At 31.2% G+C, this 19,915-nt stretch overlaps 1 protein-coding gene across 5 annotated transcripts in view; it reads right to left on the reverse strand.

The window, feature by feature from the left end:
• Positions 1 to 3,817: 3,817 nt before the first annotated feature.
• The window catches only part of LOC128241830 (uncharacterized), a 40,231-nt gene continuing 24,133 nt past the window's right edge, over positions 3,818 to 19,915 (reverse strand). For 4 of the 5 annotated variants that reach the window (XM_052958921.1, XM_052958924.1, XM_052958920.1 and 1 more), the window contains one exon: positions 16,275 to 18,762. In XM_052958921.1, coding sequence (XP_052814881.1) covers positions 18,630 to 18,762 — 133 coding nt within the window. In that variant the 3' untranslated portion in view covers positions 16,275 to 18,629. Of the gene's footprint in view, positions 4,415 to 16,274; positions 18,763 to 19,915 lie in introns of those variants that run through there. The other variant, XM_052958923.1, reaches the window with a different exon arrangement.

Below are 19,915 nucleotides of genomic sequence, written 5' to 3' on the forward strand. Positions count from 1 at the left end.
GGATATTCGCTTCCATCCCTAGTTTTAATGAATTTGATCGCGGGTCATGTTGGCCTATTTCAAATTTATATTGTGTACAATTTTACATATACATACCAACAGTCTATATAGATAGGAACATGATAAAAAGTAACACTGAAGCACATACAAACCATTTATAAAAGCCTTCAGTAGGTATAAACAATTACCAAAATTAAAAAAAAAACAACAACACTGAAACAGTACTTAAAATATACGGATGTAGTTAAATAACTGCATTGTTCAAACTTTGATTCCCAGACAAATTGACCGGTGGCTTGTTGGTCGGAATACTAAAAGAACCCTCGAGAAACGGATTTGTTTTGTACTTCACGCTACATTTGCAATGTGATTGTAGTATAATTTGAATCTTGAAGCCTCTATGGCATTAGGAAATATATGTTATTACGAGAAAGCAAAGTGTTACATAATGGAGAGCTAGACAGTTGACACTTCATCGTTAAACTAAGAGAAGAAAAAAAATCTGTTCTACATCCACGTCTGTTAAAACAATGTTCATTCCTTTGACAGTTAGATAAAATATGTTTACTATTACTTATTTGTATTAAGCACACAAAAAGCTTTTAAACGGTACCAACGTTATATGTATCATTTAGAAGTTAATTGCTTTCGAGCAAAATAGTATCAATGATAAACAAGGTAATCTTTTCGATCTGAAATCGGACGTAAAATTATCCATGAGCAATCTTTAAAGGCAAAACACATGTTTCTTATGATATTTCGTATGTATTGTTTTTACTTTTGTTAAAAAAATCATTTCAAATTAATATTGAGTAACTAGGTAGCAAAGATTTAGTTTTGTGTGCGTCGGAACCCTGAAGTGTTATAATGTGGCTGTTTTTTCGTAGTCATATTACATTAAGCATATTTTACTCTCTTCCTTCAAGACAGATAATGTATTGTTAACTTGAAAATATACAGTTCATCATTGTTACAATTACACAGGAAAAATGCGAGAGTTCAACTAGCAATAACAAATTAAGGACATAACCTGTCATAAACCTTTCATAAAAAAACTAGGTTTCCTTGTATCGTTAGAAGTTATCGTATTTAGCTAATGTTAGAACCATTTTGCGAATTCATTATATGCATATGTTTTAGTTTTATGTTCAGAACGTGATTGAAGCGACATTATATCGAAGTTGGTTCAACATGATTGTATCGCTTGTTTGTAGGTACAATCGCACTATACTACGCTGCTAGTTAAACTCTAAATACAGCACGTTGAAGAGTAATCCAATCGGTACATTACATCAATTGTACTAGACAATCTTAGGAACAGAAATTAATTTAAAAACTGGTGTAAAGACTTTTTTAGGTCATTCTATATGCCTGGAACTATCATTTGTGAAATGAGATGGCGGTTCCTGTAGCCGGGGGCAAGGTATCGGTTCCCAACCGCTGCAAAATGAAATTCGATTTATGTCTCGTTTCCGGAGGCGGAATGAAATTTCATTAAATAAAATAGAAATACCACAACGGTTTCTCAAAACAGATTTTATGAAATGCACTGAATAATTAATTTAAATTTTTTTATGATTCAATAAGCTGTGAAGCTAACTTACCTTGTAAGATTAAATGAGGTCATTATTTTAGACATTGTTAAGGCGAGCTATGGCTGATGGGTGTCTTTAAAAGACTTTATTTTACCGTTTAAGAGCTAACACTGTTGCTCCGGTTTGATTTTTTCGTTTGCAGGTGATGTTGGTATCATATCGTTTAGTTCTTGAAATTAATTTATCAGTGTGCATATAATAGTTTACGTAATACTTTAATGTTTTTAAGCTGATGCGTGCTCTGATTAGGCTTATATAGTTTTATTTATTTGTAATTGATAAATGATTAAACAATTGGGAGGTAATGGCCACGCTGACTAGTTAAAGCCATCGGTAGACTCGAGTTCCAGTGAACACTTGTTTCACTGCCCGTTCCAAGGTGGTACTCCCATCATTTAACGGTAAAGCAATTTTGACCAGGGTATGGTTTGTTTGTGGTTTTTGTTTTTTGTATGTGGTAGACGTTTTTGATTTTTTTTGTGTGTGTGATGTAAGTAATTTTGTGTATTTTCCTCATTGTCGTTTGGGCCCTTACCTTTTACCGCTGAACATGTATTTTTTTCTTAATTTTAGACGTTTGGGCTTGTCGTTTTCATTGTATTATTGTACGCGTCTTTAATATATAAAGCCGAGGGTAAATGTTTCTCTTTTGAAAAACAATCGCTTATACCTAAATAAAAAATACAACATGACCTTATTACCAAAGATCATTTGTCAGAAGGCCATATATCGGACTTATTTAGATTCTATATCTGAAAACATATAAAGCTGAATGTCTATTTGTCAGTTTGTAATGCTAAATATGGATGCGTATAGCCCCCGTATTATGCGCTGGTCAAATATTTGCAATTTCATTAAAACGGGCAAAATAATGTAGCTCTGTCAAATTATAGCAATAGATACAAATTCTCACTAATTCAGCATTTAACGTGGTAAGTCTGAAATCTAAATGAGTTTTTGGTATCGGTTTAGAACGAAGATCACCGAATGAAAGATGTAAGCACTTTACACACCATTTCTGATACTTAAACATGTTACAAGAAGGACCGTGCTCCAGTAATGCTCTGATCAATGGTAGTAATTTAGTATTTATTGTAATTTAAACGAAAAAGTAATTCAATTAGAGGTTCTCATTGTGTATGTATAAAATAATGGTACTTACACCATTTCTGATACTTTAACTTGTAACAAGACGGACCGTGCTCCAGTAATGCTCTGATCAATGGTAGTAATTTAGTGTTTATTGTAATTTAAACGAAAAAGTAATACAATTAGAGGTTCTCATTGTTTATGTATAAAAAAAATGGTACTTACCTAATGTTTGCTCCATTTGATTCAATTGTCATCACTTTAAACACACATATCAAGTGTGTGTTATGGGCGTATTTTATTATACAGTATAGCCTAAAATCATGAATGCTTAAATATCTACTAAGATATAAAAATGAAACCAAGTCATTTTACATTCAGCACAATGAAACTTGTACAATGTGAAATATAAACATTCAACCGTTGAATGGTCGATTGTAAAATGTAAACAGATGTTATAAACCTGAAATGCAGACATACACGTCTGGTTGTATGGGAACGAATAACCTTCAGACTCGATACCAGCTAAGTGGCTTCAGGTAAGGCTTTAAACAGGTAGTGAATAATAAACCATTGCCGTAGCATACACGCCCAGCAATTAAATTACAGAGAGCGCATTTTCCGCATTCAAAGCTTGATGAAAGAATGCCCGATTGAAAATATATATATTTATTCTGGTTAAATTGCTCTGCATTTACACCAATTCATTCTCAATACCTTATGCAATTTAAAATTATACCTATTATATTCAAATTTCTTTGAGCGGAATCATGCCCAATACCAGGGACCTGAATCGAGCCGGTCGATTAATGTGCAAGCATAGCCAATGCAACGTCAGCTTTTAAAGAACAAAGCTTCTACTTAAATTCTTCTCATGACATTTATTTAAAAAAAGCGAAGGGTCACACACAACATTTACAGTGATTAGTTAATTGTAAAAATAGCTTACTATCTGAAAAACACTTAGTTTTATTTCTAAGGTGTATCTCAATCGATCGATATATGATTTGGTTCCTTTTTTAACATCTACGATGTTTTATTGTTTCATTTTTCTATATTTAAACTTTATACATATATATTGTAATATTGTAATTTAAAACACTATATAATAAATTGGCAACTCTCTTCCGTCTATTAGATATCACTAAAACCAAAGTGATTCGTTTAAAGCCTTGTAAAAAGCAGTAGACTATTTCGTTCATAAACATATTTATATTTGATATGATTGTGGTATATGATTGTAATGTATACAATTAAAAGTTTTCACATGTTATCAAAACCAAATCAAGAGTCCAATGAGCATATATAAGAATTATTTTATCTAGTTTTTGGTATCTGTATGATTTAAAGTAAAAAAAAAATACACTTAAATAATGAAAACTAATACAAAACATTGAGAAATATAAGTCTACTTTGGCAGACTGTATGTCTTCATGATCTAAGTTTAGGTCTAGGCTGACACCTCTACCGTTTCTGTTTGCATTACTGACAGCGTTTTGCAGATAATAAAAGGTTCTGATTTGTCACAAAAGGCAAAGAAGGCTTTCACTTGAATATAACATTAAGACCTCTAATACCTACGTCATCATCAGACACATTTCCGATAGCAAGTGGTTCCATTGGATATCTAGTTGTTAATATGAACACGAGCCTATGGCGAGATATCCGCTCCCAGATTGAATATCCTCTCCACAAGGCCACAGAATATCGAATGAAAAGAATAGATTACCCTGAAAAGGAGCGGAATATACTATATTAAATAAAATACAATAGTGTTGGATATATTCTCATCCTCCTTTATAAAACAATTATCCGAGAGTTATTTCGATAACTAAATAATACAAAATATAACTAATTAGATCATATATAAACTATCGACACTATGTCCTGATAATTTATATGTACTGATTGAAAATCTCTCTTAATGTCTCTGTAATATACCACTTATTCCTAATTACTTATAATAGTATATGACTTTATTTAATACAGCATATAGATAAGTTTACTAATCCCAGAAGACAATAAGAGACGGAAAATGAAAAAAGTCCACTGGTTCTATCAGATCAATTGAATGTAATGGCGATAACTATTGTAATTGACATACAATTAGAAAAGGCCTTGGCTCTGCTTTGGGGTGATTCTTATTTTGAGCTTGACGTGCCTCCAACCATTATTTGCCAAACGTAAAGGAAATGTTCTGATCAAAACTGCGAACTAGATGACGAAATTTTGTCCCCCTCATGCTGCTAAATGTGTTCTATCTGCAGTTTACTTGAGGCAAAATGAATCACCATCGTATAAATTAGCTGCTTCGACTTTTTTTGCTAAATTTGTGTTTTATTACAGAATGAAGGGGCAAATAACGATTAAGTCATCATTATCTCATATACTAGTTTCCATTTCTATTTGCAGATTCCTTGAGACAAAACGATTTTTCAATGTATAAAATAACTTCTACGATCTTTTTTTCAAAATAAGTGTTTTTATACAGAATAATGGGGCAAATAACAATGGCGTCATCATTATCATTGACTGTTATTCATTAATCTTTGAAAGTAACTTGTCGTGTGTTTGACCGTATGATATAAAGTAGTACTTCAACTTCAAAAAATGAATGTACAGTATTTGTCCTAATATCGGATTGCTTTGTCAGAAGGCTATTGCCGAGGGAATGAGAAAAAAGGGGTTACGCAAATATCTAGAAGAGAAGAACGGAAATTTGTTGTGAGGTCTTCTTTGTACGAAGGTTCATTAAGTCGTGATTGGACACCTTCAAGAGATAAAATAGAAATGAAAAGCCTAGTGTTTGTCCAATTGTCAGAAGTGTAACTGACTTGTGATTGGACACTGTCAACAGAAAATAAAAACGCTGAAAACGTTGAAACGATGTAGGTTCGAGAAGCGTGATTTTACTTCATTCAATTTTGTTCAATGATAAAAATAAAAATCGAATACAAAACATTTTTTGAGTGGCCCCAACTGTAGCAGCTAAGTGACTTTCAGAATAGGTAACGCAAACTGATGTTTTTTTTACAATATAGTAAGCTAGTTTCATAAGAGTCATTAAAAAATCCATACATTCTAGGGCATATACACCGCCAGTGTATTGTTAATGTTAAGTAAATATTTGAAACTCGATATTGGCTGAGGACGTTTTGACTTATTGTTGTTGGTAAGGTGAGACAGGGTATTTAAGTCAACACTTTAATATTTTCGGCGTAATTATTTATAATTATCTATTCCTCCTTTTTTTCTTCGGCTTGCTTTCAAGTTCAAATCACTGTCGCAATCTAATAAACGTATTTTAATAATAAGCATATTACCTAAATCGTCGAATAGTTTTACATTTGGAAGAAAAAGGTCACGTTTCCTGTTATGTCCATGGTAATTGTTATTTTCTCGTACTCAAAAGACAATTTTTAAAATCTAATTACACACGCACATGATATTGTATCAATTAAAATACTGGAAAAAGTGAACATCGAATTATATGTTTTAGGCAAAACTCTAATAGCAGAAAATAACAAAACTAACGACACATTCATATATTTAAAAATAGTTACCTTAGTTGTAATAAAGGCAATAATTTCGTTTGTATATTTTCTTTTCTATATATTGACAATAAAAATAATGCATATTTGTAAATTTTTTGATAATTAAACTCATAACAATGAAGAAGATCACACAAAGATCGATACATTTCCAAGGAATATTCATACAAACTCGTAACATGTTTCTTAAACGATCTAAACCCCTATGATGACATTACAAAATTTAATTTTAACGTTGATGTTCTAGTACTGAAACGATCAGGTTATTTAGTAGTACAATGCAATATTTCTTTGCACTGATGGTAATAATACTGTATGTTTATGTCCACATTATACATGTACTCGCATATCATTTCGAAACAATTTGCTGAAAATTATAAAACTTAAGATCTTAATACCTGCGGATAATCACTCTAAAAATATCATTTAAACGCTGTTGTTCAGCATTCGGTGTTAGTTAAAGCATATTGTGTAACGTTAAGTCAGTGTGCCGGTTAGCATGCGCGACGTCTAAGTTTTGTATATTTCCTGAACGTGTGCCCTCTCCAGTTGCCTGTTGTGGTTAACAGACGACAATATGATCCTTACATTTGATAATTTCTTACATGGCGATAACGATAATTATTGTTTTGCCAAATTGTATCAGGTGTCTCTCCTCACATATATGGGAAGCTATATAGGTTATTTATATATTGTCATTTTTTGTTAGCACTCTATTCCAGAAAAAAACAACACATTTATGTTATAAAAGTACAAAACGTATAATATGGTATTATTTTGATCAAAATAAAATGGTATTTTTATAAATAAACTTTACTATGCGCGAAATTCCTTTTTCTACTTTTTATTACTGAGCAGAATAGTGTTTTACCAGATATAGGTTAACATATGTATCAACATTCAAGATGCGAGATTCAAATATATTTAAAATATAACGTTAAGGTATAAAGATGTCTTGTTACATGATTAATTTATTATTATTTTTACGTAATTGGCTATGTCATATGATAAATGATTAATATTTCATTTTGTTAGTAAAAGAGAAAGAAGTAAGTTTTCTCATATTATTGTAATGAACCAACACCGATATAGTAGACAGTATATTTTATTATATTATACCTTACATAAATGCGTCACTTCTTTGTATATATAAAGTCGTTCGGTCCGTATATCACTGTATTTTGATAAAAATCCAGTTTTATGACGTCAGCGGTCCATATTATATATAAACAAAACAACTTTTAAGATTTTTATTAATGTGCATGTCAGAAATGAACGTATATTCATTCCGGAATGAAACGAATAATTAGCGACACGATTCAATCCAATACGTAATATCTAAATAATACAACTATTTTCATTGTAATTTATTTGTGATAGGATAGATAGATAGATAAATAAGGACTCAATAAATTGTTCATCGTTTAAATGCATGACCTCATCGAAATACAAGTTAATATGTAATACCGTTAATTAACTAATTAGCCACACACAGCTGTAATGGTTGTACAATAAACAACAACAAATTATGCAGTTGCACCTACGTCCAACAATTTCGTGGAAAACATCAATCAATTTGGTGTAATTATCCAACCTTGTGGCCAGGAATAAGTATTCCAACAGCCAATAATAAATAAAGGTTATATCATATATGGTAAAACCGCGTTTAACATCATCTAGCATATTTTTTCTAGATATTCTCTCAATAAACAGAAAAGCGGAAGCGACATCAGTATATTGACAAATGAGACTATAAACAAACATAAGGGCCTAACTAAATGTCGGAAGATCAACTTAAGTCTGAAAACAGATATGTCCGTTTGTAAAAGGAAATCAAATTGTACACATGTTTCCTCTGTCATTTCTGTAACGAAATTAGTTTATATAACGCTAGTTTATGATTTTCAACAGATTTACAAACTTGTAAAGCCACTTCTTCTAAGTTGAGAAATGAAAAAAAACAACAGAGAAGAGGTCATATTGGTCAGACCTCAAAGTTAACCATGCAAGAGACGCGAGTGACGAAACGTAGAAAATCGCTGCATTTATTGATGCATAACTGTTAAGACATCTAGACAAAGATGCGCACAATTCGATCAATAAGAACTTATACTTTCGGTGAAAATCAATATCATTATAACGACAGTTTGGCCCGGACGTTAATACTCGATCGATATTGCAAGAACCAATATTGAATACATTGACATGCAAGTGTTAACTATAATATTCATATCTCATGATATAAGCACATTCTAACGTATACCTAAAAATGCTTATTCGTCTGCAATAGATTATTATCAATGTATTCACACACAACCCTTCCTACAATTTGAAGTCAATGTCTGCGATAATGATTTAAGAGCCATTTGGGCTGATTCCGCACTTACAAAGCGTATCAATCGATTGGAGATAAGCTATAATACGTCTAGTAGCATGATGAATGCATATATTGTATGGATAATTTATGTCACGCGTTCTATGCAGCAATAAAGAAAAGATCTATATAAACGCTGATACAAACCAAAACTATAAATAATCTGTTTCATGGCAATAGGTACGAATCTAAATTAACCCGACTAAAAGTCAAGCTGTTGAAGTAGCGAAGCGATAAAGCAACAACGATAGTTTAATATATGTCAACATGTGCAAAAGTTATTTTAATTGAGATTGAGGTTAATGTGTAACCCTGAAAATCTTTGATAGTTGTTTTCATTTTATTTGGGATGTTTTAAAAGCAATCATGATATAGAAAACAGGTAGTTTTCTTTGAGCAAAGCCTACTGTCTGGTGATTTGATTTTCCAGGACTTTAGCCAGATGGAGACGATAGTAAATATGTTACTTGGGAAGATGATGGAGATGATAAGAAAAACAGAAAACGATAGCAAAGTAGCTCACATGTACATCTAGAAATATTGCTACTATAATATTGCTGATATAATGGAGAATAACTTGTTGGAAATAACACATTCGACTTGTCCTCGTATTATCATCTGTACTTCGTAAGGACTTTATTTAATCTTTTTCTCAAAGGGGTCATTGACTATGCTTTACTTGTAATTGTAAAAACAATACAATCAGGCGTTAGGGGGAGTTGGATTTTTCATTAAGGTCAATAATAAATAATGTTCAATCTAACCGAGAATTGGAAAAAATAATCGTGAGAAAAAAAACCACATGACCTAACACCCAATAGGTATATCATTCAACAATTGACTGTCTTCCCATTGACCGGAACATGTCTGAATACTAACGTGTAAATAAATGACAACAAATACATTATACATTAAGTAATTTAACTTTTTAGTTCAAGTTAAATCGACCGTTATATGGACTTCCAGAAAACTATTTTTTTATAATAGTTTCATATATCTTTAACATTTTGTTATTCTTTCATTTCAATATTTTAAAATAATAAAAAAAAACTGGGATCAAAAATTCAAATTTGAGTGGGTCGCATCCATAAAGTGGTATGTAGTAGCTGTTTGTGATATGAAGTGGCTGTTAGTCGTATAAGATGGCTTTTAGGGGTATGAAGGTGCTGTTAGTGGTATGTGTATTGTATTAGTGATAGGAAGTGGCTGTTCGTGGTATGAAGTGGCTTTTAGTGGAATACAGTGCTTGTGATTGGTATGAAGTGGTAAGTAGTGACAGTTATTGGTATGAAATGGCTGTTATTTCTTAGACATCAAAAGTTTGTATTAGCTATTATTATCTGAACAGCTCAAAAACGTTTTATCAAACACGTGTTTGACTTGAATTGTTTATTATAGCTATTAGGTAGTGTTGGTTACATTTTTCAACAAATTGTTGAAGTAATTATAAGAGCCGTTTTTTAATTCCTGTGGGATTGAAATCCAGAAAAAATGAAAATAAATATTTGGTAACAAAACTATGAAAAGGGTGGACTTAAGCTTACACATGTACACATTGCAGTTTTTCTTGACTCCTTAAAAGCTGTTTGGGTTAAAGATACCTGGATGACAGTAATAAAAGTCAATGGAAAAAGAAGATTCACAAAAAAAAAACTTAAAATGTTTGGAAATTATCTTAGACTTGAAAGTGAAATGGATAAGTGTTTTATTAATAACGTGTCAAAAAAAACCACCTCATTTTTGAATGATTTTCTCAAATCATGGAACAAAATAACAGAAATATAGTATTACGACTCTAATAAATTGAATAATGGCTAAAACAGTGATATGGAACAACTAAAATGTTCGTAATACAGGAAACACTAATATGGTATGGAAAGGGATTATTTTGAGCACATTTTTGATTATAGAACCACTAAATTTTACAATTGTAATCAAATTGAATATTTATACGGTATATAAAGCTCCGATTTTATAAGACAATAAACCGTCATCAAATCAATCCCTTTTTAAGTTCAAACTTGTAGATTGTAGATTATGCTCATTTTGCCATTCATGTGTTGAATTCATAGAACATCTATATTTGGAGTGCTATGAAACACAGCAGTTGTTGAACAAATTAGATAATTTTATTGCCTCAACAACAATAAATATCGCAATTAATAATCATAAGGCTTCTCTAATCATAGAATTACTTGGTGTTTACCTATAACTTTATTATTGTTTTATTATAAAGTTTCCTCAAGTTAATGCTAATACATTCATAAGATTTACCTTTTTTTCTTTATTTAGGATTGTTGTGATAAGAGTGAGGTTTGTGCACTTAAACTGGTTTAAACTCCCAGTGAATTTACAATTTACAGACCGCTTCAAGGCAGTACCTAACAATCCTTGATAAACATACCCTTTTTTTATATCTATAGTATGTATGCACTGTGCTGTTTGTGGAGTTTGTGCTTTTCTTCCGTGTTTTTTGTTTGTGATTTTTTTGTTTCTGTGTTCTATGTCTTTGGCGTTTACCCAGTGCCATTAATCCGGGCTTATGTTTTAACATTTTGCATTGAGCTTGTTTCTGTAGTTGTTCACATAAGTATATATTTGGAGTAGTATGTAAAAACAAATACAGCAATATTTGCAATTTCCTTATTGTTTAATAACATTTTATATAAACTAGCCATATGTAATATTAGACATACATCCATTAATGCATATATGATGTATCTTAAATTAAAAATTGAAATAGACGAGCAATATGCTTTAAACAGCGGTAAGTACTTAGCACACATCAACAATATAGTTTAAACTATTTAGTTCTAGAAAAATACAAAAGCAGTCTTGATTTAATTTGAAAAACCCCCAGACCAAACACATACAAACTATGTGTTCGATGGTGAGTTGAGATGAAAAAAATATCAGTCGATATATCTATCCATTGTTATGAACATACATTAGATAAAGTGCTGGCTTCGCTTTTTTTAAAAATCAATACATACATATGTATAACAAACATAAATTTTAAGTGATAATCCTTTAACTACTTAAACATGCATTTATGGAAAATATTGATTACTTGATTACTGTTAGCACGAGTGTAACCGTGTATTTAATAGTTGGACAACTAAAATATTAAATGATTATTGAATGCTAAAAGATTTACCGTGATCTACTAATATCGCATAAGGTAGAAATACCTTCCTTTCTGCAGCTTTACTTTAAATTAAACTCGGAATCCTTCATAAAAAAAATTTTTGTCGACATTTATCCATCCTTTTTGGTATATTAAAACATTTGTATTAGTAATGGTATTTCTTATTTGGGAGTAAGAGTGCATCTTTAACTTTGTGTGTCGTTTCCATTTTCACCTTAGCTTGCACAAATTCAATGTTAATGAAATAAAATAAAATTGTTCCTGTCAAAACTAAGGGCACGCTATTGTTTTCCATTCGATGTAAAATTACGTTTTTATCCCTTGTTTACGGTTTAATTAGTTACTAGGCATCTAAAGTTGTCAAATATCACAACTGATACAGAATAACAGTAAAACATTTAATCCTTACCGACATTGTTAATGTCATAGATACCAGAACTATTTTTGCATTTTAACTCGAAATATTTGCGTCTGCAAACGGGAAGTAGGCGTTGCCAATCGAGGCAAGATTTTTGCCAAACTTGACAACCTTACTTACACTATCACCAACGGGTACAGCAAAAAGACAGGTGTGGAAGGGATTTTTATAATGTTTTAATTTTGTATTTTAATTGTATATCAATGCTGTTTTATATTCCGTCGTTTTTGAAGAATTGGTCATTATAATATGATTAGCTAACTGTTTTTCACAAAAAAATATATTGCAGTGTATTTTAACTAGTGAACACCAACAGTTAAAATTGTAATCGTGGTATTTAATTACTGTTGCTTACTCCGGATAATACTATCATTTTATGACATCTGACATTCGTTGAAATAGTATCCTGACTCTGATTTATTTTTTCATATTAATTCTTCATTTCTTTCATAAAGCAAAGTCATGAAGTGTTTTAATAGATATATTAGGCGCTGAAGCCTATGCAGAGTAAATAACCTAAAAACCGTCGATTTTTCTCCCTATCTGTACTTTGTGTTCATTGAAAGGAAGATAAAATCTAACTTTCTGTTGGTAGCTTTTGATAAAGCAGCTCAATTTAGATATTAAATTATAGTTTGTCTATTTGTTATGGCATTCATGTTGATATATCTGTTCATGATCCATATAAAATCTAACATATCTTGAATTACTTTGGAGTGTATAATTAGCTGTAACTGATAATCATTAAGCCAATTGTGAAACTAGCAAACAGGCAGACTTGTTGCAAACCCAAAATTTAAAGCTAGGGTTTGAGTGCTTTGTACTTTTATATCTAATGACATCTCTCTGAACGTGTTTCGTCTCAATTTACCTACTGTGAAATTTCATACAATATTTGAATCATTGTATTCGGCTACATTCCAATGGCAACGAGTAAATATATAAAACTTTTGCCAGTTAACCTTGCTGAACATTTTTTTTGGCGATCTTTAATAATCATGACATAAGTTTTCTACACATAACCCATGCAGAATACTTGCACTATTTTAGGCGACCTTTTGTAATCAACACCACGGACTAATTCATATGTGTTTCCTGTATAATGTTCATATAGCAATTTGATTTCAATTTTCAACAGCATGTGATAGCATTGAAGTTCAAATGAATACGTTAGAGTCAAACACATTCAACTTAGTATCATATTTAAGATTTTAATAAAATGTAAAATACTATTTAAATATTATTATTGTAATGATATTTATCAATATAATACACAAGGATAATTGTTACACTAAGGTTATGCCTCGAATGTATTACTTTATTTGTTCTACAAAGCAGAACGGAACAAACGATTATATTAACACACATATATATATATATATATATATTCTAGTAAACAATGTAAGGTTTTGTTTTATATGACCACTGGGCTTGGCCCTGTAGTTTTCATGGCATTCTTGTTCCATGATTTATTCAATATTATAATAACCAATATACGTTATTTGGGGTTTAATAAATATCTGTAAAATATGCACGGAAAAAAGTTCTTTTCATAAGAGGCAAAATTACAATGGCGTCTTTTTGCAATATATACTTTATTTTTATATTATCTGTGTACATTTAATAGTTTAAAATCATAAAAGTTACACGCAATTATTCAAAGATATATTTTGATATTCAGCTGATATTAACCTAGCTCATCATTCAAAGATATAACTGTTATACAAGTTCAAGCTTTAAAATGTAACAATGATTTGCAAAAGTCCAAATGTATACTTTCTTTTTTCTTTATTTATTTTAAAGCCCTAAATTTCACTTCAATATTGATACGACACTAACATCACCTAACATCACCTATTTGACAAATTGTACTTTTCTTGGAAAAAATGTTTTGATATTCATTAACAACATGCCTTTAAACCTTTGCCGGCTAAAATACTTTAAACGATTACAAAACTCGAATGCAGTTGAAAACAGTACCTTAGCTATTTAAAATATCAAAAAGAGGGATTATCACCATAAAACTCTGCACCTTAAACCGCGGAAGAAAATTTCCGTCCGAAAAACGTTTTGTTCGATTGTCAAAAGCAATCATTTGTTTTCACTGTTTTTTCGGTAATATTATAAGTTTTTACGTCGGTCTATGCCTTTCAGACAACTGATTTCCCAAACTTGCATAATTCCTGTTTTTATGTGAAGTAAAAAAAAGCGCTTACACTTGTAATAGTCCAATTTGTCAGTTAAAACAGACGTGATGTGTAACCTTGCGAGAGAAGTGAACGACTAAATGTGGTATTCAATGTGTTTTGTTTCCGGAGAATGATTGATGCATTATTTGTTGGAATTCAAGACAAATGTCGCTCAAAATCCAATATATATGCAAAAAGCTACAGAAACATGATCAGTAGCAAAAAGTTTAAACATAAACCCGGTTTAGTGGCAATGGGCAAACGCCAAAGACATAGAACACAAAATCACAAACAAGAAACATAGAACCGCACAAAACTCTACAAACAGCACAGTGTATAAATACTTATCTGTCCGGTAAAAATCAACAAAAAGAAAATGAACAGTTTTATTCGGACGTATCACACTCATTAACCAAAAATAGCATACTTAAGATGCAAGTGCCTTGACCAGACAACATTATCAAAATGACAAACGACGCAGACCTGGTGTATTGTATACTTCTAGATTATATATTAATTTGTACATGACTATTGATGCAGAATAAACGGCATATATGAATCATTGAAATAAAAAAGTACTAGAGTGTGTAAATAGAAATGTATGACAATAAAGATCACTCATGTTTTTTTTACTGAGTATCCTGAAAATCCTTGTTCTGTTATTTCGTTTCCATAACATATTGTGTAGGAACGTGGCAAAGACATCTTTATTACTGGTTTAAAATCTTTAAAAGTAAAGTTACAAATACATATGCTCGTATAAAACTTTATGAGTAGAACATTTATGTTCGAGTTCAAACATATTCAAATTATGTTTTTTAGTTGGTGAATATGGACAGTCGTTATTTAGCTTTCTTTTTTAACTTTTGGCTACTGGTCTTGTTTCTGTAGTTTACATATTAAAATATTGTCATAAGGAACATTAGTAAAATACTTTCTTGGTTTAAAAATCCGGCAATGTTAGTATGCTTATTATCGCAGTAAGCGTAAAATAACAATTAGATAAAATCGTATAGGTCAGGATAGGTATTTAATTTCTATTTTAATAGGATTGATGTAGATTGATGTAGCTGATCGGATAACATGGATTGAATAAGCAGCATAAACAATGATACAGTAAATATACACCGAATGAAGTCTATGATTTACAACCATACAACCAATTTAAGGCGCATAGTGTCTAAAATACTATTGGTCATGGATAAATTTTGTTAAACGAAATGACTGACAAAGTTGTAATTTAAACTATTTTTAAATAAATGAAATGGAAAAACGCTCGGAAATATAGAGTGAGTGTAGTCCTCTTCCTTGTGAATTGTAATCCAGAAACAAACTTTCTACTATCGAGTATTTTATCAACCGCTATTGAACTGTTTGCTTAAATGTATTTCGGACGTCATGGGTCCTGAAGAGTGCTATGACACAAAGCATGTTTATGAAACACGCTTTCAATTGGTTAACAATCAATTGCATACATTAACCATTATGGATGAAATGACGTTTCAAATAGCCTTACAAAAAGTGAATAATGCTTTAACTCAACAGCCTCCTTGATAAACTGCAGGAAGATCCGGATCTGTACTTAATATATATAACGCATTTCAAAGATTTAAGAATCTAAAGACTATTGACAAAGTAAAACTCGTTCAAAGGCTTTAAGATCCGAGAATACGCAGTCGATGGGTCGTAATAGCCACATGTGTTTATTAAAATGTAATATATTCTAAACGAAAATAACGCATTTCGAAATAAAATACAAATGATTTACGTGAAACAAATAATTATAAAAGTATGAACAATCAATGGAATAGTATAAATAAATCGTTTGTTTATAATGATTCATTAACATTAGTAACCTTTACGGAACAGACACACATCTGTATTTCATAAATAACTCTAAAACACGAATGTATACATACACATTTTTATTGCCCCAGTTCTGTACTCCTTCCATTTCTGAGTGTCGTGTTTTGAATGACAGTAGAACGTTTTTTATAAATAATTCTAATAAAAGTTATATTTCAAAGTTGAATATGATCTTATGGTCTAGGTTGTTTTATCAATACAATAATATGTAGTTGTTTGGGGTGTTACAAGAAGTAAAACGTGTATCATCAGTACACACATAACATGAGCATGTTAAAACATATCGTTATTACCGTTACGCAACGGTCATGCATTATATAAACTGTGAATGTTTTAGGACAAGAAACGTTATCAGAATAAAATATTCATAAACAATCTAAACGAACTATAAGCTGCTTACTTAAGGAATCGATCTACATTTTGTGGACCCGGTATAATTTAGTTAGCATGCGAAATGAACTACCGATACTTTAGTTAAGAGTGTAAAGGGGTCAGAACAAATAAATTATTAAATTTATTATCTAACACATTTTATTTTATAAAACTTTCATTATGGTAACGTGTTAAGTACAAACTTTCAAAAATGCATTATTTTGCAGTGATATATGTTTGATTAATATTAGTAGTTGAAAGTTAGTATCATCCGAATATTTGAAATTAGAAATGCCACACCAAAATTGCAAATTGAATTGTGAGAAGTTGTCACGTTAAACAGCAAACTACTCGTACGATATAAGTATAGACTCAAGCATCAATCAGGATGGCTTGCACGTATATTTTAAAAAAACTACACAGAACAAATTATTTTAATGAAGAACAAATTATTTTAATGAAGAATAAATTATTTTAATGAAGAAAACAAATTTAACATGACGTGTTATTATACTAGCCTTAGTGTTCAAGCTGTTAGAAGTTTCGCTTACCGTCACCTTTGCCCAAGGTTAAAGCCTTTATGGATCTATTCTTATAAATATTTGTGGATCCGGCTATTGTTTATTACTCTGAGTAGTGCCCCCAAGTTATGCACCCTTATACATTAAAGCCTGGACCCGCCCTTGCTCTTAAAATGTACCTCCGGTATCCTTAATATGAAACTCTTTTTTTCTCAAAATTTGAGCATTCTAAGTAGGCTAAACTAGGCATGTCCGATATGTTTGTGGTAATTAATGTCTTCTACCTAAGTAAATATAAAAACTCTGTAATATTTAATCTTAATTGTTAAAAAAAAAATGTACACGCACACATACCGCATAAAAGACATTTAACTTGACATTTAAGGAAACACATTTAAAGCCAATTATAATTAATTATGAAGAAGATTACACAATAGCATAACGTAGTACATATTCATCCAAAACATACAAACATACAATGGAAACGACAGGGTTATACGAGCTGACATCAAAATAATGAATTATGCTTTAAGAGGCACAAGGATAAAGCCTAACTTAAAAAAATACACACATTGGTTAAAAATTATTTATAGTACGTGCTAATTTGACAATTAACAAATAGCTGTAATCAAATTTGCTGATATAATTAACATTATATGCATTGTTCATGCGTGTTATGTTTTCTGCAGCAAACTACTCCGACATATGGCTTCCAATTATTCGTCCAATGGAATAGTACTCGTCTGAACGTTTATTTACTAACAAATAAAATAATAATGAAATGTAGACATTCTTACAAAGGTAAATAACATTTCAAATAATGTCCTTATATTTATAGAAACAACCATGTAAAACATCGTATACAACACGCACATTTCTTTTAAGGAATAATATTCACAACAGTTGACCTAGGACAGTATACGGACAATCGACCGTGAACGACTGTACACCTAGGACAGTATACGGACAATCGACCGTGAACTTCTGTAGATCTAGAAAAGAACACGGACACTCGACCGTGAACGTCTGTAGATTTAGGATAGAATACGGACAATCGACCGTGAACGTCTGTTTCCAAGTTTCCATCAGGTTCCACATGCGCCTCTGTTATGTCCTTGTCTGTCAACTCGCTATCATGTCATTATTGACCGTCAAAAAATCACAGGTACTACATTAATTATAAAATACTGTTTCGTGTTTAACACTTTGTGGACGATATATATCCATACAACATATATATTTCACGATGTTGAAATTATCCCATGTAATCGGTAAAAAAAGTAATTGTTTGTATTGAAACAAATTCATGCCGCCATGTGAAGTTTAAGTAACCATTCCTATTCCATAGTAGAAAAGCAGGTCAAAACTAAACGCGATAATGGTGAAATAGATGGTAGAGTGAAAGACTTCAGACTGGCAAACCATGCTATATACAACACAAAAATACATATGAAAAGGACATTATCATTCGGAGTAAGACCATCGGTATCATACGACTGATGAACGTTACCGACCATCGACAGTGAAAGTCTCTTCCAGCTTCTCTTCCTGATCTATGTCCCCCTCTGTGATTCCTTTGGCAGCCAGTTCCTCTTTCAAGGTCTGTACGTATTTATCGTAACCCGAATTGAAAGTCCATCTGAAATGGAAATTAACTAAAACTAGATATGTGTTCAACGTAAGCAAAACTTGATCCGCAACTTAAAAAAGATAGAATGTAAAATATAACTATATAGACACAGTTGATTATTTAAAGAACATAATGAAGTCACCTCATCGTGTCAACCTAATTGAGAAAGGACTCGCGAGTCATATTTGTTGAATAGTTTTATTAATATTATATAAGTACAGGTTACTGATACTCTCAAGATATTACATAAGAATTTAACCTTTGCATCAATGACAACTTTTATAACTCCTTTAAATGTGTCTCAATTTATACAGTATATACAATTCCAACATGAGAGTGTTATTATTATTTAAATCAAACAGTATATCTTGGTGCATACATAATAAGAGTAAAGTGCATATTCACGTCATTTGAAACAATATGTTTAGACCTTTGAACAATAAATTGAATGAGAGCTACGTTGCGGTTAACTAATTTATGACAGGTTTTTGAATTGGATGCTGCAGTGTTCAACAATGATAATTGTCACTGCAATTGCGAAAGGGAAATATGTTTATTACACTTAGATTTACAGAAACGTTCACCTGATACATGCATTAATTCGTCATTGTTTCAATTAAATTCATACATTTATTATTTTCGGACTCGCTCTCAACGTTTCTAAAGCGGCCTAAATTCGTATAATAAAGTTAACTTAACCCTACGTTGACTTAGTGGGGATATATTTGGGAAAAGTTCATGATACTATATCCACTGTATAAATTTCTTTGCGTGAAGGCAAATCCATTATTCAAATGTTGTTTGTGTTTATAGATGCAATTTCCAAATTTTAGCTATTTTCAAAACATGTCTTTATTATTCAGCAGACATTACATAATACCAAAACTTACGGACGGTATACAAGCAATATAATTATTTTACAGGAGTACTGTAATCGGATGCTAAACGCTCGTCCGTTTGTGATCACTGTATCAGAGGGCATAACTCGAACATTATGTGGTGATGGGACATCTAACACAAGTTTATAATGTTTATACGATTATGTGTAAAGATATTTGTGTTCATAATTTATGAGGTTTTGACTAACAATGAAATGTGCCTGTCAAATACTCCTTAATTAATTATGGTACAGGTATAAGGACATTTAGTACAAACATTGATT

Source organism: Mya arenaria, chromosome 7, assembly GCF_026914265.1.
Source record: "Mya arenaria isolate MELC-2E11 chromosome 7, ASM2691426v1".
In the NCBI taxonomy this organism is placed as follows: domain Eukaryota; kingdom Metazoa; phylum Mollusca; class Bivalvia; order Myida; family Myidae; genus Mya; species Mya arenaria.